This window comes from Pituophis catenifer, unplaced genomic scaffold (genome assembly GCF_029215685.1).
Source record: "Pituophis catenifer annectens isolate HBS135680 unplaced genomic scaffold, rPitCat1.0.hap2 SCAF_3, whole genome shotgun sequence".
NCBI lineage: Eukaryota > Metazoa > Chordata > Lepidosauria > Squamata > Colubridae > Pituophis > Pituophis catenifer.
In genome coordinates, this window is record NW_027256883.1 from 158,111,426 (window position 1) to 158,138,739 (window position 27,314).

Here is a 27,314-nt window from a genome sequence, read left to right on the forward strand (position 1 = left end):
GCCACTTGTAAATTGTTGCTGACCCAAAGAATAAACACAGCAGAACAATATGGCAGGTATCTACACAAAATATACCACAGTCAACAACTATGTGCCTTCTAAACAAATATTTTTCTAAGGTTTTTGCTGTGTTAATCTTTTTTCTCTTAAATATTTCAAAAGAAAGTCAGGAACAAACTTCCCATTCAATCTACTATACTGTATATAGAAACACAACTTAAATTTCAAAACCATTTTTCTTTTAAATTTAGAAAAAAACCATAACTTTTAATTTATGCCTTCATGCTTCATGCACAAGATCACAAATATTTAAGATGTTACAGAATCCATGCTATAGTTAAAAATCCCAAATAGGCATTTTTTTAAACAAATGCTATTGCTATTGCTATTGTTGTGTCTTGTCACTCACTGTGTGTTACATTTTATATGCAAAAATCCAGATTCTTGAATAAAGCATCTATGACCTGATCAAGCAAGAATCTTCTTGTGCTCTTATGGTCTTCAAGGTGTTTTTTAAAGTATATGTATTATAAATATTTTTTTGATATTTTAAAAAATATTGAAAAGAAGAAACTGCAGGGAAATCAACACTATAAATAATAATGTTTACAAATATACAAACACGGTGCAAAATGTTAACTATTCCTTGGCACGATCACGTTTAAAAATCACAATTAAAAAAATCAGGGTCCTTTCAAAACAAACGTCATCCAAAGAACATTATAAAGCAAATAAAAGAATGTTTTACCTATAGTTTTCATATAGAAAAACTACTTCTGTTTAATGGATCAACTTATCACCTAGCCAATATACATAATAAAAAGGAAAACTGAAAAGAGCAGTTCCAAGGCAGAAAACTTTCAAGCAGTGTTCACTTAGCAACTGCAGCATTAGAATGCCTATTAACAATAATTATTAATTGATTAATTATTGTCTTTTAATGTCTTTTTTTAACTTTTGTATGGGATATTGTTGCATTGTTTTATTCTCCGTTGTAAGCTGCCCAGAGTCCCTTGGGAGTGGGCGGCATAGAAATGCGACAAAATAAATAAATAAATAAATATTAGATGTATAACTTTTATTTTCAGTTGCAAAAATCCTTAGTCATTAACTTTTCCCTTACAGTTATTTACTGACAGTAAACATTTCACTTGAGGTAAAACAGAACAGCAGCCCGCTGCTCCTATATGACACTTTTCATGATACTGACTTGTTTGCAGCTACATTTTACAGTTGATTTAAATTAAAATTAATATAACACAGCTCCCAGAGTAGTAAAGAAGTTTAGGTTATTTTCACTGTTCAGGTGGAACAGGAATTTTTAAATAATTGATTTAATTGATTTAATTAAATAGGCAGGCTCTTTGTGAACGAAAAGACAAAGTAAAAATAACAAGACCTCAACTAAAGTACAGGGCAGATTCTGTGAATGGATGAAGGTATTCTGAAATTCACATACTGCTCAGATCAGTGGTTCTCAACATGTAATCTGCGGATGCCTGGGGGGGCCGTGATGTCATCACACAGGATCCGCGAAGACTTGAAGAAATGTTATGATTTAAATAAGAAGTTAAGTTTTGGTAGTCCTGTGGCCATGGTCTGTGGCCACAAAAGATATTTAAGGGGGGTCCGTGGTGAAGAGAAGGTTGAGAACCATTTAGATTATTAAATAGAAAATACTCTAGATGCAGCACAAGAACTTTATTCTCCCCCTCCCCCTTTCCCTACATATCTTGGGAAATATTTATTTAAAAGATGAGATGGTACCCACAACTGAAAGGAAAATGAGCTATTTTACATTATTACACAGAGGACAAGATCAACTCACTAATGCTACTATCCCATACAGACTTATTCCTAAGTATTTTAATTTTGGGTTCACTTCTGAACTGAATAAAGTTTATTTCCCTTTTAAGTTGATATGTTTACAGATGCATAATAGAACATTTAGAGCAATATTTTCTTTTCAACAGAAGTCATAAAACTTAAAAAACCAGATATCACTCGTTTTAATTGGTCAAGAGAAGTGTCGCCAACATGCCTACATGGGTTATGAAAGCATGAGCTCGCCAGGACTGCAACATGCAAAAGCTTTCCATTCATACTGCATACAACTTACATCTGCTGTACCATTTACCTGTCTGCCCTGTGTCCATGGCTATATAAAAACAAACAGTACCAGCAATAAAAATGGGAACAAAATACAGAGCATTTGTAAACATTTATCAAATAGTTATTGTTATCCCTTTAAACATGCTAAGCAATTTTATGGATGAACTTGCAATGTAAGAAAACAAAAAAGAAACATATTATTTAATGACAGATTTATACATCAGATTTTTACACCATCAGATTTATACTGAAATAATTCCACCACTCAGCTTTAAGAATTATTCATCTTTATCTTGTGTATATAAGTAGAGCCCAGCTTTCGCATTATTACCAAATTCAGGTCTGCTCAAAAAATACTGAACTTAAGATTTATTGTTAAATAATATTTTCTTAGCAAAACAAATGGTAGTAGCCTGACATCCTAACAATATTGATGGAATTTTTAAAACTACTCATGAGATAACTTATCAACAAAGGTATAAAACAGCTATAACATCCCATTATAATTTAATAGTGGCAATTATGAAAAAATCATTATATTTGAAGACCCCAATATTTCATCCCCGTAACCTGTCCATAGACATCGCCCTTTGTTTGCATCTGGCTCCCTGCTCCATCTGATTTTTAAAAAATATTATTTTAATGAAAACAAAAATGGAAAGCTGGTTTGGGGCAACTGAAAGTATCATCTTTACTTCCAAGGATAGATGTAGGCTGAAAATGGTCCCCAAAACTTCTTTGGGGGGAAAAGATGGGAAATAGTGCAGAATAGTGTTTTCACTGAAAGTGGAGCCAAGGTCTGGAGAGGTTGCAAAGGAAGTGCAGCAAGGTTTGGGGAGTGTGCAAGGCAGGTGTGGTGAAGATCTGGGAGGGTGTGGCGGGGTGTGCAAGTGGCTGGCAAGGGAGAAGGGTGGGACTTATCTGAGTGACATATGACTTGTGTCTTGGAAACCCTCCTGGTTTCCAAGTGACATTCTGGGAAAGGGGGCAGGGAAATTTGCAAATGGCGATCACATGATTGTGGGGCACTGCAATTGGTCGTAAGTGGGAGCCAGTTGACTTGAACCCAGATTCCAAGGTCAAATCGTACCCACTATCCATTCAGTGCCATCATAATTTCAAATGGCCCATTGACTGGATTTGTTTTGAATTTATTTTAAGATTAGAGATGGGCAGCCATACAATTTGAATGAATAAATAAATATTGCAATGTATTTGCTTCTGAATGTATTACAAAATAACAAAAGTCCATTTGCTATTGCATACAAGCGGAGTTTATTGGGACCGGGGGAGGGGAGGGGGGGCTCTTACTGCCACACTTGACTTCCTTTTAAAAGAAGCCATCATGGCCCAAATTGTGAATATCTGATTAAAGACAAACTGATTTTTTTTTTAAATCCTCAATAAATTCAAAAATGAACAAATCTCAAGATTAGAAAATTGAGCCAAATTCAACCAGCACAAAAATCTTGAACAATATTCTTCAGTACTGATTTAATGGCAATTCAAATGGACTGAGATAAATACAGGTAGTCCTCGACTTACAACAGTTCATTTAGTGACCATTCAAAGTTACAACCACTGAAAAAACTGACATATGACCATTTTTCAGAGTTACAACCGTTGTAGTATCCTCATGATCATGGGATCAAAATTCAGATGCTTGGCAACTAGTTCATACTTATGACCATTACTGTGTCCCAAGGTCATATGATCCCCCTTTTGTGACCTTCTGACAAACAAAATCAATGGGGAAGCCAGATTCACTTAACTGGGTTACTAACTTATCAATTGCAGTGATTCGCTTAACAACAAGGCAAGAAAGGTCATAAAATGAGGTAAAACTCACTTAACAACAGAAATTTTGGGCTCAATTGTGGTCATAAATTGAGGACTATCTGTAATGGTAAATCCTTAAAATGTGCAATATTCTAATTTTACTAAAATTCAGGTCCGATCTGAATTCTGAATCTAAAATATTCTGATATCTGTACAAGCACAGGAATCCTATATCCAACAGACACATTAAAGATTATATTTTCAAAAAAACTATTTTTAAAACAACGGTACAAAGTTAATGAATCAGATCTCTCTCCCTCTCTCTCTCTCTCTCTCTCTCACACACACACACACACACACACACACACACACACACACACACACAAATGGAATGAAATCACTCATACATACCTACGGGCAGGAACAAAGGAAAAGTGAGATGGTGCATTTGGAGAAAAATTTCGGGGGCTATCCAATGGACTTCCACCTGCTTAAAAACATACAAAATGGTATTTGAACTATGTTTACAACTATTTTTATATTATAGTTAATGTGAATCTGACATACAGTTTTTCAGACTTATGGTTTTTATTGTTATTAATCACGGTGTTCAACCTATTTTCTCTAACTTTTTCTGGTGAAAACTAAGCCAGAATAAATGGTGAAAAACAAAATAATGAGGATCACAAATGGAAAATACCATGGCTTAGAAGTCCTATGGATTATATGAATTAATCAGGATCTAATCTATGTGACCTATACTATGCCAATCTGGAACTGCTCTGTTATATAAATATATGTTAGTGCTTGTGAAGTTACAAATACCACTTCATATGCATTAATTTGCATTTATCTAAAAGTAACAGACATTAATTCTATATCTGCACTTATAAATATTATGCGAAATGTGAATATAACTGTACAGCTTTGTAATAAATCAGCTTTAAATTAAACATCTGCATAATGTTAAAATATAAACCACACTGGAGCAGAGCAAAACTATAATCAGCCTAACCTTCTGCTCCAATACACACCCACAAAATATGTCTTGTAAGTCTATGTATCTTTCCTTACTGAGATTTTCCTAGTAATCTAGTCCAGAAAAAAATATTAAGAGTAAACAACAATGCCCCACACTTCTTTTCCGATTCTGTTTTTGTTTTTTGACAGAAACCCAGCAGAAGATAATGGATTCATTCCAGGATGGAATACATCTTCCTCACATCTTCCTCACATCTTCCTCATCAAAAAGTTTAAACAAGAAGCCAAGAGAACAAAAGTCTATTTCACAAAAATAGAATGATCAGTGTGCCTTATTTCCCTTCTCTGGGTCTGTGCTTCTAAGTACATCCTTGCCTTCTAACTATTTCTATGTGTGTAGGCCTTTAATCTCCACTCCCTATCCTAGGGCCATCATATATGGCCTGCAAAAATCCAGATGGCAACTAGATGGCAAGAAAAAAATTTCTACATATCTCTGCCATCTTGTGACCATCCAGAGTTTAGCCTTACCCTAATATCATAGCTTTATTCTATTTCTTCTCTGGGTATCCATGGTTGAGTCCTCTATTCACAGAAACTAGATCCTATGACCTTTTATGAGACTGCTCTCCCCTAAAAGCAGTCTAATATTTTCCCCATACCTTTCTTACTCTAAATTCCTTACGTACAATATACAGTACATATATTTGTTTATGCAATAACTTGCAATAGAAGAATCGTACTTTAAGCGGTATTCATTTTCTAATAAATCTAGTGATAACATATGTATCACATAATTGGGTGGATAGGTACTATGTTGTGACAGGTGAGAAGTATTTTTTAGTAACTTCAACTTTTAATTGTATCCCATTAAAATATTTCTCAGTATAAGATGAAAAGTCATGAACAGTCATAAGTTCAGCATTGGAACAGTCATAATTTCAAGAATGGGTCACAATTCAATTTTTTTCAGTGCCATAAACACTTCCAATGGCTGTTGAACAAACGGGCATTAAGCAAGAACTACCTGTATTGCAGATTCAAACAGACCTTTTGCCTGTTTGTTGTTAAGTCACCGTTCTCATTTCTACTTGGGTCTCTGACAAAAACTTTTTCTGTAATCTCTTCTTCCATCCTACCCTCACCAAACGCATTTATGCTACATTATTTTCCACCTTCATTCATAACATTGTACATTTTCCCAATATCTAATTCTTCCATTATCACCATTCAACTATCATTGTAAGGGATAATTCTGATCAGCCGTTAATTAATGGTTCTCAGAGTAGAAAGAACTATTACATAAACATAGTTCAGCTGCCTCCAAACACCATTAAAATGCCACGTATTTCTTTATTCAGCAAAGTGGGAAGAAGAAGGCTAGATCTTAAATATTAAAGTATACAGGCTTATATAAAGGCTTGGACTTGTTTTCTGGGGCAAATAATATATTGTATTCAGGGATATATTTTTTTTCTACAGCAAAGGTTCCATTCGAGTTTTTCAAATTTCAGCTTTTTCAGCCAATCACTGAATAAGTTTCCAGTATCTGGGCGGTTGAGGGGAGCTGGGTTTCATGCCCTGATATATGAAGCCCGACTATATGGATTCTGATTTACATACTACCAATTAATACTTCCTGACATACATTTTAACTCTGCATTTTACTTCCCTGAATCTTAAACCCTGTTCCACCAAATTAGGTCACTTTCATCCAGATCTATTATATCTTTCTAGATTTGCTTGCTTACTTGCTCTTTTTCTCATTGATTTATTCATGCTCCTTATCATTTGCTCTTCTTACATTCTAAGCTGCAATTCCCCCAAACACCACAGTTGTCAGAAATCTTTATCACTATCATTCATCCTGACTTTCCTCAACTGAGACTTTCACATAATATATTTTAGGAAGATAAAGTGTAGCAGTTTCAATCATATCCATATTGCATGCAGCAAATTTTGCCAGTATGTCACAAGAGTAACTGAAAGCCAGTTTTATCTCAGACAGTTTATTTTATGAACAGTTTACTGACATACACTCAAGATGCCAGTTTAAAATATTTAGCAGAAAGAGATTATGGTCTTCCTCTTTCTATCAGTTTCCATCAGTGTTTCTCAGAGAAATAGTGTTTTTCACTGCATACAAACTCTGTAATTTCTGATCTGCTTCAACTATAAGTTGTATGTAAATCTAAATTTGATCCAAATTTTCAAATGAAAGATGATTGTTTTCAAAAAGTGATAACAGAAATACCTTATACATGACTAGTCTGTACATTATATGCATTTAATCTCTTGAATTGACATTTTTTTAAATTCAATTCTGCAATGGGGGCAATCTGCCAAGCTATACTACCTGCTTCACTCAGACAATCTGAAGCTGCACGGAAAAAGACCATCTGAAATAGAATTGCTGCTGAATACTTTCTGAATATACAACTAAGATATTGCAATGGAATTTAGGCTGGACAAAAGTGCCATCCTTACCATCAACAGGGGAAAAATAGCGGAAATTGAAAGAATCAAGATACCCTATAGAAGTAACATCAAGAGTCTAGATGAGTACCATTAGTCACTCTGGATGCAATTCAAACACATCTAAAGGACACATGAAGACTGTCAGCTTTGACAAAATCCCCATTGGTAAATTGCAAAAGAAGTTGTATAGAAATGTACTGGTTAACAGTGTAAACATATATGGAAAGTAAGATCTTTCTATGTGAATGTAACACAGAGAACTGAAAATGACAAGAAAGGAATATTATCAGATGTTTTTAACCTTTACTTCATAACATTTTGCAAAGTTAAAAACATCTGCCTCCAAATTGGTACTTAATTGAATGATGCCCAATCTATAGGCAACGAAGAAATCTTGCTCATCCATTTTTATTTAAATGAATCCCTAGAAGTCAGGGACCATGTCTATTTATTATATTAAATTCCAATAGAAGAAATTAAATTAACAAAGTAAATTAAATATAAATTTAGATAGATAGATAGACAGACAGACAGACAGACAGACAGACAGACAGACAGACAGACTGACAGACACACACACACACACACACACACACACACACACACACACACACACACACAATTACCTGCATGTCCATGAAGTGGAGAATGTGGTCGTGGAAGTGTTGGAGATGTGCTAGAGGTTACAATCAAGCTTTTTCTGTTACTGGTTCGGCAGCTGAAATAAAAACACAAATCTTTAAGTAAAAGACAAAGCATGGTTGTACTGATTCAGGATTCCCAAAATCTATGTGCTAAATTGGATACAAAAAGTGAAACAGTGTTATACAGCTTTTAGTAAGGTAAAATGGACATTAATATGACTTTTGATATATGTTAATTGCTCTCTTTAATTACAGATTGTAGAAATGGTTGAATAGTTCTATAATATAATGGGTATACAAGTTATACATGAGAAATTTGTCATAAATAACCACCATTTCTAAATTGGAACAGACAATGAAATTGTAACATTTGCAAAAAAAAAAGATTTGATGCCTCTGCGTCAATACATCTTCACTAAATTGAAAGAAAATGAGAATAGACTACTGCAGACAAGAATAAGTTTCTGTTAAAGTTCAAAGAGAATAGGGAAGCTCAACAACAGGACATTCCTTTGCAGACATTCAACCTTCCCACCCAAAGCGTTTCCTCTCCCACCCCTGTTTTCTCCAGAAAGACTGCAAACTGAGACTCATCAGAAGTAAAGTGGATGTCCCTACTTAAATATTTTTGAATAAACCTAGCTAGTAGCAAGCTAGCTAGCAGCTAGTATAGAATTGGTAAAGATCTTTCACATAGTCATTCGATCAGGTATGAGGATGCTAATTTAAGCATATGAAAATGAAATCAAGAACACACTACTAATGTAAATATAAGAAACATATCACAACCACACTATTTAATAAAATTAATCAAAATGTTCATTAAAGTTCAGTCTTTCACCTAAATTACAATAATTTCTTCCAGATGGGAATTAAACAATTAAAGAAAATTCAGGGAATTAAAGAATTAAAGAAAATTCAGAAACTTTAGCTCATTCAAAATGAAGCAGCATGCAAGATTGCTGGCCAGTCTCAAGGTGTGCCAACTAATTAGTCTTGTCAGATAGAGGCAACAGTTGTGAGACCACTAGCCCAGTGCCAGGGTAAGCATTTCAAAGGGTAGGTGAGTAGAGTAGAAAAAGAAAAACATAGTCACGCTCTTACTTAGCGACTGCTTCACTTCAAAAAGCAATCCCAATTGTGGTCATCAAATGAGTATTACCTATATTTAGAATTTAGTCACTTCACAGTTCACTGGTTGTAACCTGATTACTAGCCATTTTAAAAGGCTATTCAAAACAAATTTTAACATGAGAAAATTATCTGTCTAAATCCTCAACAAAGCGTTAATAAATCTAAGCCCACAGCTAGTGCTAACTCAAAAAACACCTGATCAGCAGTACCTGATTTATGACTAACTTTGAACTGGCAATTCAAGATATAAAATTTCACATGCAAAATTCATTTTTAACAATATATATTAACTGGCTGCAAATAAACCAATCCACCGATTAATTGTTCTGTCAGGAAATTACTCCTTATTTCTAGGTTGGTTCTCTTCTTGATTAGTTTCCATCCATTGCTTCTTGTCCTGCCTTCAGGTGCTTTGAGGAATAGCTTGACCCCCTCTTCTTTGTGGCAGCCCCTTAGGTATTTGAACACTGCTACCATGTCGCCCCTACTCCTTCTTTTCATTAAGCTAGACATATCCAATTCTACTGTTCTTAATATGTTTCAGCCTCCAAGCCCTCTAGTCATCTTTGCTGCTCTTCTCTGAATTCTTTCTAGTCTCAACATCTTTTTTATGTCATGACAACCAAAACTGGATGCAATATTCCAACTGTGGTTTTACCAAGGCATTATAAACCGGTACTAATACTTCATGTGATCTTGAATCTATCCCTCTAGCCTAAAACTGTTTTGGCTTTTTTGGCAGCTGCGGCACACTACTGGCTCGTAGTAGTTCGGTCTGTCTGTCTCTGTCTGTGTCAGTCAGTCAGTCACTATTTATCTGGGATTTTGTCCTTATGTGAAACTTGTTATAAGTTATTCAAGTACTTTTCTTTAATGCTTGCCTGCAGAATTGCAATGTCCACACCACACAACTCCTATTCTCATTCTGCACACAGTTTCAATGAAATGCATGGTATCTCAACCACACCATTCAGCAGGCATTATGAAGATAGGATATACTGTTTCTATTTATTTATTTATCTTATCATCTCAGTTTCCCTTTCCTTCACTGAGCATTCTCCCTCAGTGAATAATATTGGTGAGCATACATGAAGCTGCTTTACCAACTTGTCTGGTTTTTTTTTTTTTTTTTAATAATGGTTAGATTCTAGGGATAGAAATGATTGTGACACAGTGCATGCTGATCAGTGTGTGCACACTTTCAAACAAGAATCTCAGAAGTACAAATAAAATCACAAGCCCCAATGTCATATGACATTTCTTTTAGTTCCTTCCCTTTTCAATCAGCAACTCCCCCGCATACCTGTTTTGTTTTTTTCAACAGAGTTCAGGACATCTAACTTTAAGAATAACAAAACAAAACAAAGGAAACAAGGTGATGAGGGAAAAAGACAAAATCAAGCTACCAGTCTGGAACACATTACTTTCAAGAAAAAACTAAAGGAAAGATAAGTAAAGCTCTGTAGGCACCAGAGCACTCACACATTAATGAGAGATGTCCTGATGCCCAGTTTTTGTTTGTTTTTTTTAATTTGATTTATATGCCGCCCTTCTCCAGAGACTCAGGGCGGCTTACAATGCGTTAAGCAATAGCCTTCATACTTTTGTATATTTATACAAAGTCAGCTTATTGCCCCCACAATCCGGGTCCTCATTTTACCTACCTTAGAAAGGATGGAAGGCTGAGTCAACCTTGAGCCTGGTGAGATTTGAACTTGCAGTAATTGCAGGCAGCTGATGTTAATAACAGTGCTTTAGTCTGCTGTGCCACCAGGGCTCTTCCCTGGTTTAACTTCCCAGTTAAACCAGTGGTTGAAATTTCATGACATCTTACACAGAAAAACAAAACATATCATAATATCTTGCATATTTGTACAAGGCAACTTAGTCCCCACTGTATTATCTTGTGAGATTTCATTATCCCTATTGTACTATTTTAGAGAAAATGTCTGATCCAACATTAAAGACTGCACAATCCACAATGGTATCTGGAGGCAAAATGCATACAAAACACCAATTAAACTGTTCATAGCAAGGAATTCTTCTCTAACTCAGTATTAGAACTTGGCACAATTTCAAGATATACAGTGCAGAATCTTAGTATTATATTTCTTCAAAAGTTACAGCCACTAAATTAGCTTAAAGAAGGGATAGCTTTGTGGAAGAAGTTTCCTATCAACGACTTTTAGGTATGTTAACTACATTAAGTATCTTTACCTATCTTTAGAGCAATGTGCTTCTGATATAAATTATGCAATTGATTATTTAATTCTTTCATGTCCTCTTTGGGTTCTGAGCCCAAATATATATTTAGCTCTTGAAATAGAGTGTAGACTGAGTTGCAGGGGTCAGTATTATTTTCCCTGCTTATTTATTGGAATTAACAGAGTAGAGCACACAAGTCAAAAATAATTGGACAATACATTAAATAAGTGGACTTGGATCAAATATAGCCCAAATTCAGCAGAACTTCAATTCCATGGTATCATAGAATTAAGGTTTTTTGGTACTTTCCTGGTAATCTTATAACTTATCCAACAGTGTAAAAAAAAAAAAAAAAGATTAATCAGATGGATCTGACACAATTTTGTTTGAAATAATGCTACAGACAATAACACATATGTACCATAGGGAACACTAACAAATTTCATCTGTTTCAAAACAAATAACTTTTAAAACTGTTACTGAATATGGAAACAATTTATACCAAAGGCTTGCTTGTTCTTATCTATTTTCAAGCACATAATTATTCCTGTTAGTTGAACCATTGCTTGCAAAAATTGCTTCCATCTCAAAATTACTATAATTAAAGCTATAGCTTCCTTATCTCTACTTAATATGGCTGTGCAGCTGTTGCTTTTCAGCAATATGTCAATTTTAAACTTGTATCTTTTGTTGCATCATGAAGAGAAATAATTAAAATACTTGTTTTGATCTTTTAAATATCCATTTTAAAGAAGTTTTGTGTTGTGAATATTTCTAAGAATAATTTTGTCTAAGAGTAATTGTGGTTTTAAGACTTCTAGTAAAGATTATTTTTCTCCTACAAGTTCCTGAAAAGGTAATTCAGGCTATTTATAATTAAAATTGACGTTTCTAACAATCATGTAGTAGATTTGAACAGACTGGAGGTAGACAAGCAGTGTACAAGAAACTGTTTTCATATTTCTGATCTCAAATATGTGACAATGCCAACATAAGGTTTATTTGCCTTCCCACTATGCTGATTTGACAACATTAAAAACTGAAGGGGGAATTCTATGAATGGGGCTATGTTCTTTATAGTTCTTTTGCTTAATTTTTTTTAAGTGTTGCAGCACTTCATAAAAGAACAGAAAACAGACCAATAATCTAACTAGTTTACACTGAGGCAAATAATGTTTTTTTTTTTTGAACAAATTTTTTTTATTGTTTTTAAAATTCAAACAAATCACTTATCTAATTAAACATTTGTGCAACCCCCCCTTCCCTCCCCCCTCCCTCGACTTCCCAGAAGAAAAACAGGGTATAGATTTTACCAAACATATGCTTAAAATATGCTAAATTAATGCAAGACATTAAAACTCCCTAGACCCCTTAACTCCCCTTCTACAGATTATTCATCAATCTCCCTTTAAACACAAAATAACATATAATCCTTTAGCCCTAAGAATTTTTTTTTTAAAAAACCAATAACAAACACTAGTAGATAATACATACTTAATCATTTGGCTATTCTTCCTGCTTTTGTTCTCAATATTCAAATATTTTTAACAATAACTAAACCTTAATTAATCATTAATTGAACTCTCAATTCATTTAGTTAATCATTGTAGTTAATCATTAATACATCAATAATTAGACCAGAAAAAATTAATCTTCCCTTCTTCCTTTCTTTCTGTATTTTTTCCAATCTTTCTTCCTCCCTCCTTCTTTTATTTTGAGGAGGTTTTGAATTTTAACTGGGGGTTGATGTATCTTTAAGACTTGTCCCTTTCTCAAAACCATTTCCTCTGGTTTAGAGCCCCCATATCGACTCTTCTTGCTTGTACAGACAGTCAGTTCATAGAACAAAGAATTAACTCGATCGGTTTGCAAAGAAAAATCCAGTTGCTGCATTTCAATTAATTGTGTGAAAGCCTCTGCCAAATCCTCCGAAACCTCATAGAGCTGATCAGTTTCTTCTTCTTTCTGCTCCAAATTATATTTTTGAAAAGTTCTGTCAGTTAATTCCAAAAGGGCAGGAAGAAGGTTTGAAAATTCTTGAGGGTCAGTCAGTTCCAGCTTCTCTGTCTTGATCAAAATGTCTCCTGCATTGTCATTATGCTTTCCTTCAAAAACCTCCTCAGTTGCTTTTTTATCCTCCACCAGTTCTGTAAATTTTTGTTCCATGATTGCTGTAAAGTTATTAATAATTTCAATTTGGTTATTCATGGCTTCCTTTATAAATTCTGCAAGGTCTCTAAAAAAAGGCTCCTGGCTCTGTGTTTCAGTTCTCTGTGTCATTTCTGACGCCATTAAGGAGCCTCCACTTTCAGAAACTCCTTCCTTGGAAGCCATATTATTTTAAAAGAATTTTTCTTTTCAGAGCCATAAAGTCTCTCAAACAGCTTTCCCAGATTTATTTGTAGTTTATCAAGCAAGATAGTCTTTTCTGGACCCAGCTCTCAAATCCAGCAGTTTAAATCCAGTCTCTGAGCACAAGTCTATTAACAAGCCCTTTCATTTTCTACTTTCACTTTCACACCCACAACAAAGACGCCATTTCCAGCTCCAGCTCAGCAAAATCAAATAGAAACAATGTATCCCAGGAGTTAAGCATATACTTGCAAAAGCTTGTTCTCCTGCTTCCATTCTGTCTGCTTTTTGAAATCAGTTGATCTTCTTCTTGGCAGCAGAGTCGGTCGCCGGCGTCTGGCTCCGTTTAAACGGAGTCGCCACAGATCCGGAGCTTCAGTGGGCTGAACAGGGAGCTCTCACCCTCCAAGCCCCTGGAATTGCTCCAGGGGCTCCTGGGGAGCTCTACCCTCGCCCACTGGCTCTCCTCTCCTTCTTCTCCCGAAGGAGAGGTTTTTAAGCTGTCTGACAGCTGATTAGCGCTGTCAGAACGGCTTGAACAGAATCACGGGGCTGGCGGTCCAAGAAGACCGTCCGCGACGCCAGGCAGTGCCAATTGGAAGCCAAGGCAAATAATGTTAATGTAATTATTACTGAACATGAGGAGTGACTTATTTAAAGTAAGAGAAAATAAACTAATTTTTAATGTTTGTAAACATCTTGAGAAGGGGCGTTGGTTTTACCTGATACGCTCCTTCTCGTTGGGTGGAGATAGCATCCAGGAATGGGTTGACTTTGTCTGCTAGCCAATTAGACTGAGTCTGTCAGAGCTGTGAGGACACATCTCCTTTACCAACGGTCCCCAGCTTTTGGCAAAGATGAAGTGACAGACTCGATGTGTCTTGTTCCGATGTTCTTCCCCTTGGACCCAGGACCAGCGTCTAAGGGTGGGGATGGATGCTATCTCCACCCAACAAGACGGAGCTTATCAGGAAAGACCAACACCCCTTCTCTATTGTGGTGAAGATAGCATGCAGGAATGGTACATACCAAAGCTGGCTTGTCCTTACGCGTGGGCTGCAGTCTGGTCTGAGGTCCCCTGATCAGAATGGACCCTCTGGAGGACCCACCTGCCAAAGGCCGCCTCCGCTGAGGCGTAGCTGTCCAGCTTATAGTGTCTGAAGAGACGGAGAGGACCATGTAGCTGCTCGACAAACCTCCTCAATAGAGGCTTGCATTGCCCACGCCACTGTTGTGGCTGCACTCCTTGTGAAGTGTGGCCTTGTGGCTGTAATCAGCCTTGTGGCTGTAATCCGTCTAGGCAATGGAAGGGCCTGTAGTTCATAGGCCTAGATCCAGCGGTTGATGGAGTGACGTTGCTGCCTAGGGAAGCAGGTTAGAAAGACACAAAGAGCAACTCTGTCTTCCTGAAGGAGGAAGTCCTCTTAATATAAATGTGGAGGGCCCTCCTCACATCCAAGGTGTGCCACTTCTTCTCCAGGGCTTGCACTGGATTGGGGCAGAAGTTGGGCAAGATAAGTTCCTGAGCCCTGTGGAACCAGGAGTTCACCTTGGGCATGAAGGAAGGGTCCAACCGCAATACCACCAGATTAGGATGGAAGATACAGAAGTCCTTCCTGACAGAGAGTGAAGCCAGCTCTGAAATCTGTCTAGCCGATGTGATGGCTACCAGGAAGGCGATTTTACAGGTTAGGAAACGCAGTGTGGCTGATCTCCGTGGTTCGAATGGGGCCTCAGTCACCAAAAGCAGTACTTTGGTCAGATCCCATGTAGGGTATCTGTGAACTACCGGAGGCCATAGGTTCGTTGCACTTCTAATGAACTTGCAGACGGTGGGGTGATGAGTGAGGGACTGCAGATCCCCACAAGAAAGGACCGAGGATAGGACCACTACCTGACAACAAATAGTGTTGGGCAATAGCCCCTTGTCTAGTCCCTCCTGGAGGAGCTGTGGCACGGATACCCATCCTGGAGCACCAGGTGCAGCAAGTCTTCCAGGTCGCATTATATATTTGATCAGTGGAAGGCCACCTGGAGGCCTGTATAGTTTATATAACTCTGGAGGAGTAATTGTCCCGGCTCAGAAATCTCTGCTCAAATGCCAGGCAGTCAACTGTAATCATTGTGGAGCCAGGTGGACCAAGGCCCCCTGACTGAGGGAGATTCTGTCCGGTGGTATCCTCCAAGGACTGGCCACCGACAGGACAACCATGTCGGCAAACCATGGTCGCCAGGGCCAGTGGGGTGTAATTAGCAGCACCTCCGCCCTTTCCACCAAAATCTTTCGGATTACTCTCGGGACGAGGGGGAGGGGGGAAAGGCATAGAGAAGTTCCCGGAGCCAAGGAGTGTGAAGCATGTCAGTCCCTTCCGCCCCCGGTATAACAAACCATGTGAAAAACCTCAGAAGTGAGTGTTGTCCTTGGTGGCAAAGATGTTCATGGCTGGCCATCCAAATCGGTCTATCTGCTCCTGAAACAAAGTTGGATGCAGGCGCCAGTCCAAATGATCGACTGTAGCCCTACTAAGCCAATCTGCCTGCATATTTGTGGCCCCTGAAATATGCTCTGCCCTTAGCAACAAATGGTGCCTCTCTGCCCAGAGGCACAGTCATTGTGCCTCCCTCATAAGGTCCTGGAGTGGGTTCCTCCCTGCCGATTATTGTACACCTTAGTGGCCACATTGTTGGTCAGAATTAAGATGTGTCTGTCCGACACCAGTTTCTGGAACTGCCTGAGGGCCAGGTAGACTGCCCTGAGTTCCAGCCATTTTATATTGTGGCCCAGGTCTGCTTGTGACTACTGTCCCTGAGCCATCCTGTTTGGAGATGTGCACCCCAGCCAAAGAGACTGGCATCTGTCATAATCGTCAGACGTTCCGGTTCTTTGAATAGACTTTCCCTTGAAATTGCCTGGGAAGCCCACCACCGAAAGGAACAGATTACCTTCAGCGGTACCTTGACCTTGGACAGGAAATTGCTCCTGACCTTTCTCTGGTAAGGCAGGAGGAACCACTGGAAGGACCTGGCATGCAGGCATGCCCAGAGCACGATAGAAATACAGGATACCATCACAGCACAGGAGCTGTGAGAGAAGAGCCAGAAATATGGAACGTTCCCTTCTGACCCGACCTACCAATTCCCTTAGACTCGTCTGGCACTCCTGGGAAAGGTATACCTTGCACGCAATGGTGTCTATCTCCGTGCCTAAATGGAGCAACCAATTCAACCGATTCATTGGTGACAAATGGCTCTTAGTTGTATTAATAGAAAAACTGTGCTCCTGGAGCACCTGGATGGTGATCCTGAGGTCCTCCCCGACCTGGGATCCAGAGGCGGACTGGATCAGGATATCATCCAGGTAGCACGGGGCCCAGAGATATGCTGCTAAAGCGGCTATCAGTTTCCTGAATGCCCTGGGCCCTGACGATAGGCCAAAGGATAAGGCCCTATACTGATAATGTCAGCCAGAGTAATAAAAGCAGACATATTGTCTATGTCCCGGTAAAATGGGGACATGCAGATAGGCTTCTGTCAAATCAATGGAAGTGAGGAAGTCGCCCTCTCTAACGCCGTCCAAATTGGACTGAAGTGACTGCATCTTGAACCGCTTGTAGATTATAAAACAGTTCAGTCGTTTCAGGTCCAGAATCACCCTGTACCCCCCCCCCAAGGGTTTTGGAATCACGAAGAGGATGGAATGGAATCCCATCCCCTGTTGGTCCTCTGGAACCAGTTGGATCACCTGGATGTTCAGCAGATGTTGAATAGCGGTTACCATGAGGTAATCGCTATTTGAATTGTCCGTTGAAACCAGACAATGAATAAAAATCCTCGGGGTGTAAAGAGGAACTCTAGGGAGAGGCCCGACCAGACCATCTCCAGGACCCAGGTATCTGTGGTGATACTCTCCCAACATCTGGCAAAAAAGGCCAGATGACCCCCATGGGGGGGGGGGGGGTTGGTGGTGCAGTTACTTCTGGTATCTGAATGAACGACTTCCTCCCCTACGAAAGGGCCGTTTGTGGGGGGAACTGTTTATTCCCCCTAGACCTGTCCTGTTGTTGCTCCTGCCTCTGAAAGAATTGCAGTTGTGAATGTGGCGGCCCAAATCCACTGTCCAACCCCCGAAAGGACAGGCGGCGAAAATAAGGTGGCAGGTGGGAATCTACTCACCTAGATAGATATGGCAGGATCTTACGTTTGTCTCTGGACTCAACTAGGATAGGATCCAAGGAGTCTCCGAACAATCTTGAGTCTTTGGAGAAAGGCGGCATACAAGTTGAACAAATAAAATCTGTCCCCTGTAAAGGGGTCCGAAGCCAGTCTCAACTTATGTTTGGTGTCTGCCTGCCACTGGCGAAGCTACAGGAGTCTTCAGTTAGCCACTGAAGAGGCAATGGCCTTCGACGTGAACCTTGCCACATTGAGTGTGGCATCTGCGGAGAATTCTATAGCTGCTGCTAATTTATTAATATCTTGATGGTATCTTGTATCCCCAGCAGGAATCCTAACCTGTAGTTGTCGCAGCCAGAGCAGAGAAGCTCTGTTAAAAAAGGAAGCCACTGTGGAGGCCTTGACAGTGGTCTGGTGGACCTTCTCAGAGATTGCTCTGTCCTTCTGTCCTCAGGTCAGAGGGCATCCTCCGGTGCATCTGCCATTACTGATTCTGATGTTAATGCTGCAACCGGGACATCCACCCCTGGCACCTGGAGCACCTTTGAAAGTTCTGGACGCATGTTATAGAATCTTTTGTCCATACTGCCAGGGTTTGGTCCTGTCCCTGGAGAGGCCCACTGTCTCTGCACTACATCTAGAAACAGCCTGAGTGATGGTACTACTACGGCCTCAGTAGTTGGTTCAGAAAACAGAAAGTCGGTAGCATCAGTGGTTCCCAATACCGGGTCTAGGGTTGGCTGATTGGTTCCCAGGTGAGTAGTGTTCTTAGCTTTGATAAGCAAAGTTTTGAACAAAGCTGGTCTAAACAGACCTGCAAAGGCTGGTTGATCAGGCATAAAGCCTTTGTCCTCTGAAAATTCTAGATTCCTGTGTGCCTCTTCCTCCGATATTGATGAATGACGTGAGGAAACCGGAGAGTATGGTTCCTGCAGGGGAAAAATCTCCCCTGACGCATGGGACACCCGATGAAAATTTGTAGGCAGGGGATCCTCAGAATCTATGGAAGCAGCTCTCTGGCTTTGTTGCAAGCCAGCTGCTATCTCCTGCTTAATTGCGTCCGAAATTAAATCCCCCATACTGGCAGGATTTGAGGTTCTGGATTACCCCCTGAGCGGAGCCCCGCTGCAGTTGGGGTGAAAGTAGCCTCTATGCAGGGAATCTCTCCCAGGCTGCTTCCAGGCTGCTCCCAGGCAGCTATCTCTGGCAGTAAACTGAAGTAAGACTCACTGTTGCCAGGTAGATTAGAGGCTGAAGTAGAAGGCTGCTCTCCAGCGCCATCTGCAGACCATGCTAGCACAGGGCGGCTGTCAAATATGCCAGGCAGCTCCAACAGCTGCAAGGTAAATTGGCGGAAACTTGCTGGCTCTTTAGTTACTGTCTGAGGTGATTTCCCTTGATGGGCAGCCTCCTTTCCTTTTTTTTTTTTTTTTTAATTTGATTTATATGCCGCCCTTCTCCGGAGACTCAGGGCGGCTTACAATGCGTTAAGCAATAGCCTTCATTCTTTTGTATATTTTATACAAAGTCAGCTTATTGCCCCCACAAACTGGGTCCTCATTTCACCTACCTTAGAAAGGATGGAAGGCTGAGTCAACCTTGAGCCTTGGAGAGATTCGAACCAGCAGAAATTGCAGGCAGCTGTGTTAATAACAGGGTGCACTAAACCACTGTACTATCAAGGCTCTTTTATGCTTTGGAGATCGTGCGGTCAATAGCCTTCTGCCTCCACATGGTTTCCCGCTCCACGGCCGTAGAGGCCTTCTTGGAGAAGCTGCGCTGCTCGGAGAGTTTTTCTGAGCTCTCTTGCCCACAGGCCTCTCTCCAGAGGTTCCTGTCAAATCGCTACTGCCTTGGGCAGAGAGAGCCAGGTTTACCGCTGAAAAAGTGGTTTCTGTGCCAAACGCAGCCACTGCGGCTTCCATGTCAAGTTCTCCGCCAAGCAGACTCACCCAAATTGAGCCCCGCTGCTTGAAGCACGGCTGAAGCCTAGCGCTATCAAGTATGCCCGGGCACTGGGCAGGGGCTCAAATGCCTCCTGAATCTGTTGGAGGCTAAGGACTGGGTCTTGGGCAACTTTTCGGCGCTTCAGGAGTCCGTTCCAATAATCAGGGACTCACCGGACAGCCGGTGCACCCTCGGCTGATTGAGAGGCCCTCGCATCAAGCCAGACACAGAGGAGCGCCAAAAGCCAGTTCTCCTCCCAGCCCAAGGGTCAGCGGTGTTGAGCAAAGCTGCTGCACGCTGCCCTGCCAGAATTACCTCCCAGTAATCTGGATCATCTCAGCGTGGCCCTCAGCGGGTTTGAGCTATAAACTCTTCACGCTGGAATGCTGTCAGCGGCTCTACCAGCCAAGGCTGGGAGCCCACCATGATGGAATTTGTAGGTTTTGTTGGAGAAGAAATCCAGGAATTGTTGACAAGAAAAGAACACGTCTGTCTTTGACTGAGACTGAGTCAAAACCTGGGGACCGTTGGTAAAGGAGGCGTGTCCTCACAGGTCTGACAGACTCAGTCTAATTAGCTAGCTAGCAGACGAGGTCAACCCATTCCTGGATGCTATCTCCACCACAATGGAGAAATTATTATTACAGCAAAACTTAAATTAGTTCCCACAGTAGTTTTAAACCAAAACTATCCTTCACTATCTATGCACTCTGACTTATTCATGAACTGTGAACAACCTAACTACATGTCTATACAACATAACTCTCATCTTTCTCTTTACCTCACAGTTTTAAACTTTTAAACGATGAGAACCTCCTGATTAGCAAGTCATCTCATTCCCTGAAATGATATATTTATTATTACAAAATGGCACTATGTATTTTAGTAGCCTGAAGGGTACCATTCAAAATTTCCAGCTTTTAAGAACTTCAATCCTAATTTTAAAAAAAAATATTCTAAGTATTGATAATAAATGTACATCTTCACAATACTCTCTTATAGAAGAGAAGCTAGGAATCTATATTTTCAATCCCTTTTAGACAGACATCTTATTTGGATAGTTTAAATATTAAAACATGGCTGCATTTAATTACATTTCTCATTCATCAGATTTGATCCCCATAGCATTCTCAATTATGTGAAAATAGTAAATCAAGAAAACATTTTTCATCATATCATCATCATTACGTTTTGGATTTCCTTAACATTTTGTTTGTTTTTATTTGTTTTTGACAATAACAAACTATATAGCATACCCAAAAGGAACTATACATGGTCTTTGGAGGCTTCCAAACCAACAGAAACCCTGTACAATCAAATCACAAGCAGTAAATAAAGGTGGTTGAGTACTAATAATCCGCCTCCAAATCAAATGACAAAGCCAAAGCAAATCATCATTATGAGCTGTTCCATTAATGTCAGTGAATCAAATATGCAGGTAGAAAGGCTCTTATTTTCAATGTATTTGCTTTGTACTGATTTCATCTAGGCTTGTCTGCCATGTACCTAAAGAAGTGTGCATGGAATGACATCTACTTTTCTAAAGAAATTCAATGACATCATTAGAATTGTACTTAAAATTCATTTCACTCAATTAGGATGGATGGATGGATGGATGGATGGATGGATGGATGGAAGGAAGGAAGGAAGGAAGGAAGGAAGGAAGGAAGGAAGGAAGATTTTGCTTGTGCTGGTGAAGACAACCAGAATGAATCCAGTATTTTGCCTGAGGTGTACAAGAGGAAATGGCAATTTGTTTTTAAAAATGCCACAGAAAGAAAAATAGAACTGTCATCCCCACTCTGACATAGTGAGTACTTATGCTCCTGAAAGAAGCAAATCATCTTGCTAGTGGCAACAATTAATGTACCATGAATTTGAGAAGAAACATGATTCAAGCAACGGCCTGTTTCATATATAAACTTTCTTGTGAGAATTATAAATTATCCATCATCTTTTTTTCAAAACAATTTTTTTTGAAAACTTTGCCCTTTTTATGAATGGTCTTTGAAAAACATGTATTGCTGTATCCCTTTGGCAAGTATTCATAATTTACCATCCCTCTAAATGTAGGTCACCATATAATATGAGATTATTAGTCAAAAGATGTTTGTCTCCACATTTGTTAAAACATTTAAATTCTACTTCTGGGTCAAATGGAACTGTCATTATGATCACGTTACATGCGCTTTGCCAATTGCACTGCCTCCTAGATTTCTTTCCAAGTTCAGTTAAATGTGCTGCAGTGACCTTTGAAGTCAATCAGAGCTTGAAATAAGAATATAGAAGGATCACTTCACTTTACTTCAACCTGAAATCTCTAAGAGAGGCTTCTCAAGTGACAATTCAAGAAAGAATCTTTTTGACTTTGGTAGTCTAACTAAGAAAATGTTCTTTTCAAGGGTTCATCTGGCCTATTCTAGTAGTACACTGATACGAAGTGATATCTTTGATTGCAAAAAATCCAAAAGCATAGGGTTTTTTTCTGTTAGTCTTCAGAACTCATTTTTGTGTTTGTTTGTGTCTGTGTATTTATTGGTATGAAGAAGTACATTCCCATTTCTCATCCTCTAAAAGTGGAAACATTACACATTTCTCAAAATATCACTTTAAAGGGGCCAGTCCCAGTCTATGATTTTTTGGATATAACTCAGAAGGTATAACTCATCGCCAAAAAGGCATTAAGAGTTGTAAACCTAATCTTTTCCAGTAATATCACACTACTAACCAGAGCGTACAAAATATTTGCTAGACCAATTCTCAAATACAGCTTATCTGTCTGGAACCCACACTGCATATTGGACATTAATACAATCAAACATGTCCAGAAATATTTCACAAGAAGAGTTCTCCACTCCTCTGCTCGCAACAGAGTACCTTATGCCACCAGACTTGAAATTCTGGGCCTAGAAAACTTAGAACTACACCGTCTTCGGTATGACCTAAGCGTAGCTCATAAAATTATCTGCTACAATGCCCTACTTGTCAATGACTACTTCAAATATTAAAGATCTTCAGAGCGGCAAGTTTGATGGCTTTCATAGGGTGATTTTCTTTCGATCTTTAATGAAAGAAATTTTAAGTGCAACCTTAAGAACATTTTTGGGAAATATTTGGGAATAAACAGCAAACGTGTGCTTAAAGTGTTGCTTCCCTTAAAGTTATAAATGAACTAAAGATCTAGATTAGGGTTTCGTAAACAGGATTCTGTGGAAACTTAACAAATACATTTACATTTATAAACTGTTCACATATTAATTTTCAATTGTAGTATACTAAAGAAAATTTTACTACCATTCTGTGCGTGTGGCTTATTTTGTGGGCGTGGCTTGATGGGGGGTAATGTGACTGGGTGGGTGTGGCCAACTTTTTTTTTTTTTTTTACTTTTAAAAGCATCTTTTCTACAACCTTAAGAGGTTGCAGAAAAAAATGCTTTTAGGAGCCTCTGACGATCCCAGCTGAGCCATGCGATCATCAGAGGCTTTTTTTTTTTTACTTTTAAAAGCATTTTTTCAGCCAAAGAGGTTGTAGAAAAAATGCTTTTATTTTATTTATTTTATTTTATTTTATTTCCAATTTATATACCACCCTTCTCCCTGAGGACTCAGGGCAGTGTACAGCCAGAATTAAGAACATGAAATACAAATATTAAAAAACAATTAAAATATATATTAATTTGGCCCAAACATTAAAAATCACAAACCAATTAAAACATTTAAAAATTTCTTCTTAAGCCAGCCCAGCTTGCTGGAAAAAGTGGGTTTTAAGGGCACGGCGGAAGGCACTGAGGTCTTGGATTCTCCTTATCTCTGGGGGCAACTGATTCCAGAGGGTAGGTGCCCCCACAGAGAAGGCCCTCCCCCTGGGGGTCACCAGCCTACATTGTTTGGCTGATGGCACCCTGAGGAGGCCCTCTCTGTGGGAGCACACGGGTCGATGGGAGGTCGTCAGTAGCAGCAGGCGGTCTCGAAGATAGCTAGGCTCTATGCCATGGAGCGCTTTAAAGGTGATGACCAACACCTTGAAGCGCACCCGGAAGACCACCGGGAGCCAGTGCAGCTCGCGCAGGAGCAGTGTTACATGGGAGCGCCATGCTGTTCCCATCACTACCCACGCTGCTGCGTTCTGGACCAGTTGGAACCTCCGGGTGCTCTTCAAGGGGAGCCCCATGTAGAGAGTGTTGCAGTAGTCAAGGCGAGAGGTGACGAGGGCGTGAGTGACTGTGCACAGGGAATCGCGATCAAGAAAGGGCTGCAACTGGCGAATCAGGCGAACCTGACAAAAGGTCAGGCAAACCTGACAAAAGGTCCCCCTGGGGGACATTTTTTTAAAAAAAGTAAAAAAAAAAAAAAAAAAAAGGCCTTTGATGAGGTGGCCGGGGTAAGCGAGCGGCCAGGGACCGGTTCGGTGGCGTGGCCAGCCAATGTTATTACCGGTTCTCCGAACTACTACAAATTTTTACTACCGGTTCTTGTGAACCAGTGCGAACCGGGAGCAACCCACCACTGGTGTGTGTATACACACATAAATAATAGGGAGTGAAAATGTCCACTTCCAGAAATTATATACTTTTAGAAGATATTTTATAAAAGATAGGCAAGTAACACTTTCTTAAATGAAAAAGTATACTTAATAAAACACAACAGATAATTAAAAATGTTTTAAAACAGGAAAAGCATGTTTGATGCATTCTATCATTATGCTCATTTCCCAAATTACAATCTTACTTTAAATATAATCAGTTGCAGATCTAAAACCAGCTTTCAAATTTATATCCTACATGAGACAGAAACAAACAACTCTTCCAAGCAACCTATTATTCAAAAGAAAAATGAATTTCCTTTTTTTATCTCTATAGTAGAGCAAGAGAAATAAAAACAGGGCAGCTGGCTGTGCAAAGAAAATGGCTCAACAAATAATCTGATAATAGATAAAATCATTTAATAAAACATATAATTTTAAATGTTATGTTCCATTTTATTAAATAAGATCATGCGTGAACATTGCTAGAATGGGTGACATATTTGCAATGTTTTCTCCAAGCTGCTTTATCGCAATTTATAATACCAATATATATTCATGCTCTTCTGAAATACAAGATTAGAACACAAAAATACTTGGATATAATCCTCTGTTCCAATATAGGAATAGGAGATATAATATCATAACGATCACTCTTTTAACCAAGCTAAGAAAGGCAAAGTATCTTATAGTTAGGGGTTTGCAGTATTCCTTCACTTTCGGGAATTAAAATAGTTCAAAATCAATTGATATGGATAGCAAGAATTCAGCTATCACTGCTATATTTAAGAAAACTCTCTTAGCACAGCTCAGTTTGACCTAGATCTTACACATAAATTTAACATTCTCTAATGAAATCTCATTTTATTACCATTTTAAAATTCAAAGAAGACAGTCAGAGGAAGTCTTCTTAATTTTATCAAAGGTCCCTGTGTCATTTTCTTTATATAATATTGTTTTATTTGATTGTTGTTTAGCCACCCAGAATCACTTTTTGCAAGATGAGCAGCTATATGCTCATCACCAACCATATTGTGAAGTATGTGGATGATACAACATTGTTGGACCTTATTCAGGATGATAATGAGGGTGATTACCAGGAGGAGGTAGAGCAGGGATGTTAAAATGGCAGCCCACAGGCCAGATGTGTCACAGGCCACACCCACCCCAGCTCCATGAATGGGAAAAATGTTATGAAACATCACATGATGGCAACATGACGCTGCAAGTTTGAAACCTGTGAGGGAGACGATTTGATGAACTGGTGTAATAAAACCGCCTGGTTTTAAATGTAGGAAAAACAAAAGAGATTATCAATTTCAGAAAAGGCAGGTATAACCATTCACCTCTGTGTATTAACGATTCAACTGTGGAGGTGGTTAGTAGTATTAAGTTTCTGCATGTGCAGCTGATAAGCAGGTTAGCTTGATCACTCAATAGTGAGACACTGGTGAAACAAGCACAGCAATGCCTGCATTTTCTGTGTCAAAGGAGAAGAGCACATCTTCCATCTCCTGTCCTTACCACTTTCTATAGAGGGACAACTGAAAGCATCCTGTCGTATGGTTTGGAGCTTCATTGTCCAATCAAACCCACTATTTTGATTTTGTTGACTGCTCCTGCAAACATTCTTATTAAATAAAACTGCATCTATGTGTCTGAAATGGACGTTGGTCTTACCTGATACGTCCGTTCTCGATCAGGAGGAAATGGCAGTCAGGCTGGGGAAAGACTCCTCTACGTAGCATAGGACCGAGTCTGCTAAATTAGAATAGCTCCACCCTCTTGGCCCAGTGTTTCGGCGAGGATGCTGACACAGACTGACGTGTCTTCCTGAAATGAGAGAGAGTTAATATCCACCCACCCCACCAATTCCATCTGGGCCGGACCCAGAAGGGTGGGGCTGACTTCCGTTTCCTCCTGATCGAGAACAGACGTATCAGGTAAGACCAACGTCCATTCTCCGAGAGGAGGGAAACGGCAGTCAGGCTGGGGACATACCAAAGCTGCATGTCCTCCAGGGAGGGAGACTCCTGCCCGGAAGGCGTTATGGACGATGCACCGCCTGTAGGACTCGGCGGCCGAAAGCCGCATCTGCTGATGCAAAAGAGTCCACACGATAGTGTCGGATGAATGGAGAGATCATGGTCCACATGGTGGCCCGGCAGACTTCCTCCAGAGACGCTTGGGTAGCCCAAGCTGCTGAGGTGGCCACACTCTGGGTCGAGTGAGCTGTGATGTGGCGGGGCACCTGTAGGTTCAGTTGTTGGTAGGCTATTGCTATGGTCGCTCTGATCCAGCGACCCAAAGCAGGCCCCGTGACATGGGCGCCGATTGAATCCAGTTGGAAGGATATGAATAGCGCCTCCATTTTCCTGAGGAGGGCAGTCCTGGAGATGTAAATCCGCAAGGCCCGTCGGACGTCGAGAGTGTGCCAGAAACATTCCAGTCTATGGACCAGGCGAGGGCAGAAATCCGGAAGAACCAGTTCCTGGGCCTGGTGGAAGAAGGAGTTCACTTTAGGAATAAAGGCGGGGTCGAGGCGAAGAACGACCCTGTCATTGTGGAATACGCACAGATCCTGGTGTATAGAGAGTGCAGCCAATTCTGAAATGTGATGAGCTGAGGTGATCGCAAGAAGGAAGGATACCTTGAATGACAGGAACCGCAACGACACCTGGCGGAGAGGTTCAAATGGAAATGCCGTCAGGGCGGTAAGGACTTTGTTGAGGTTCCAGGTGGGAAACAGATGGACGACCGGAAGGCGCAGATTAGTAGCCCCTCGGAGGAAGTTGCAGATAAATGGGTGCCTGGTGAGAGGCTCCGGTGATCCGCAAGACAAGACGGAAGCGAGGGCTGCCAGTTGGTGGCGCAGAGTGTTAGGGGCCAGTCCCGCTTCAAAGCCATCCTGGAGAAAGGACAAGATATGGATGACAGTAACGGCCATCGGGTCGATACCAGAACGGTTGCACCAGGAATAGAAGGAA

General features: G+C 39.9%; 1 protein-coding gene across 5 annotated transcripts in view; it reads right to left on the reverse strand.

Annotated features, from left to right (window-relative positions):
- Positions 1–27,314, reverse strand: part of MAST2 (microtubule associated serine/threonine kinase 2) — a 175,652-nt gene that overhangs the window by 49,198 nt on the left and 99,140 nt on the right. For 4 of the 5 annotated variants that reach the window (XM_070941372.1, XM_070941370.1, XM_070941374.1 and 1 more), the window contains 3 exons: positions 7,977–8,068; positions 4,303–4,381; positions 2,138–2,158 (listed from right to left, as the gene is read on the reverse strand). In XM_070941372.1, the coding sequence (XP_070797473.1) occupies positions 2,138–2,158; positions 4,303–4,381; positions 7,977–8,068 (192 nt within the window). The remainder of the gene's footprint in view (positions 1–2,137; positions 2,159–4,302; positions 4,382–7,976; positions 8,069–27,314) is intronic. The other variant, XM_070941371.1, reaches the window with a different exon arrangement.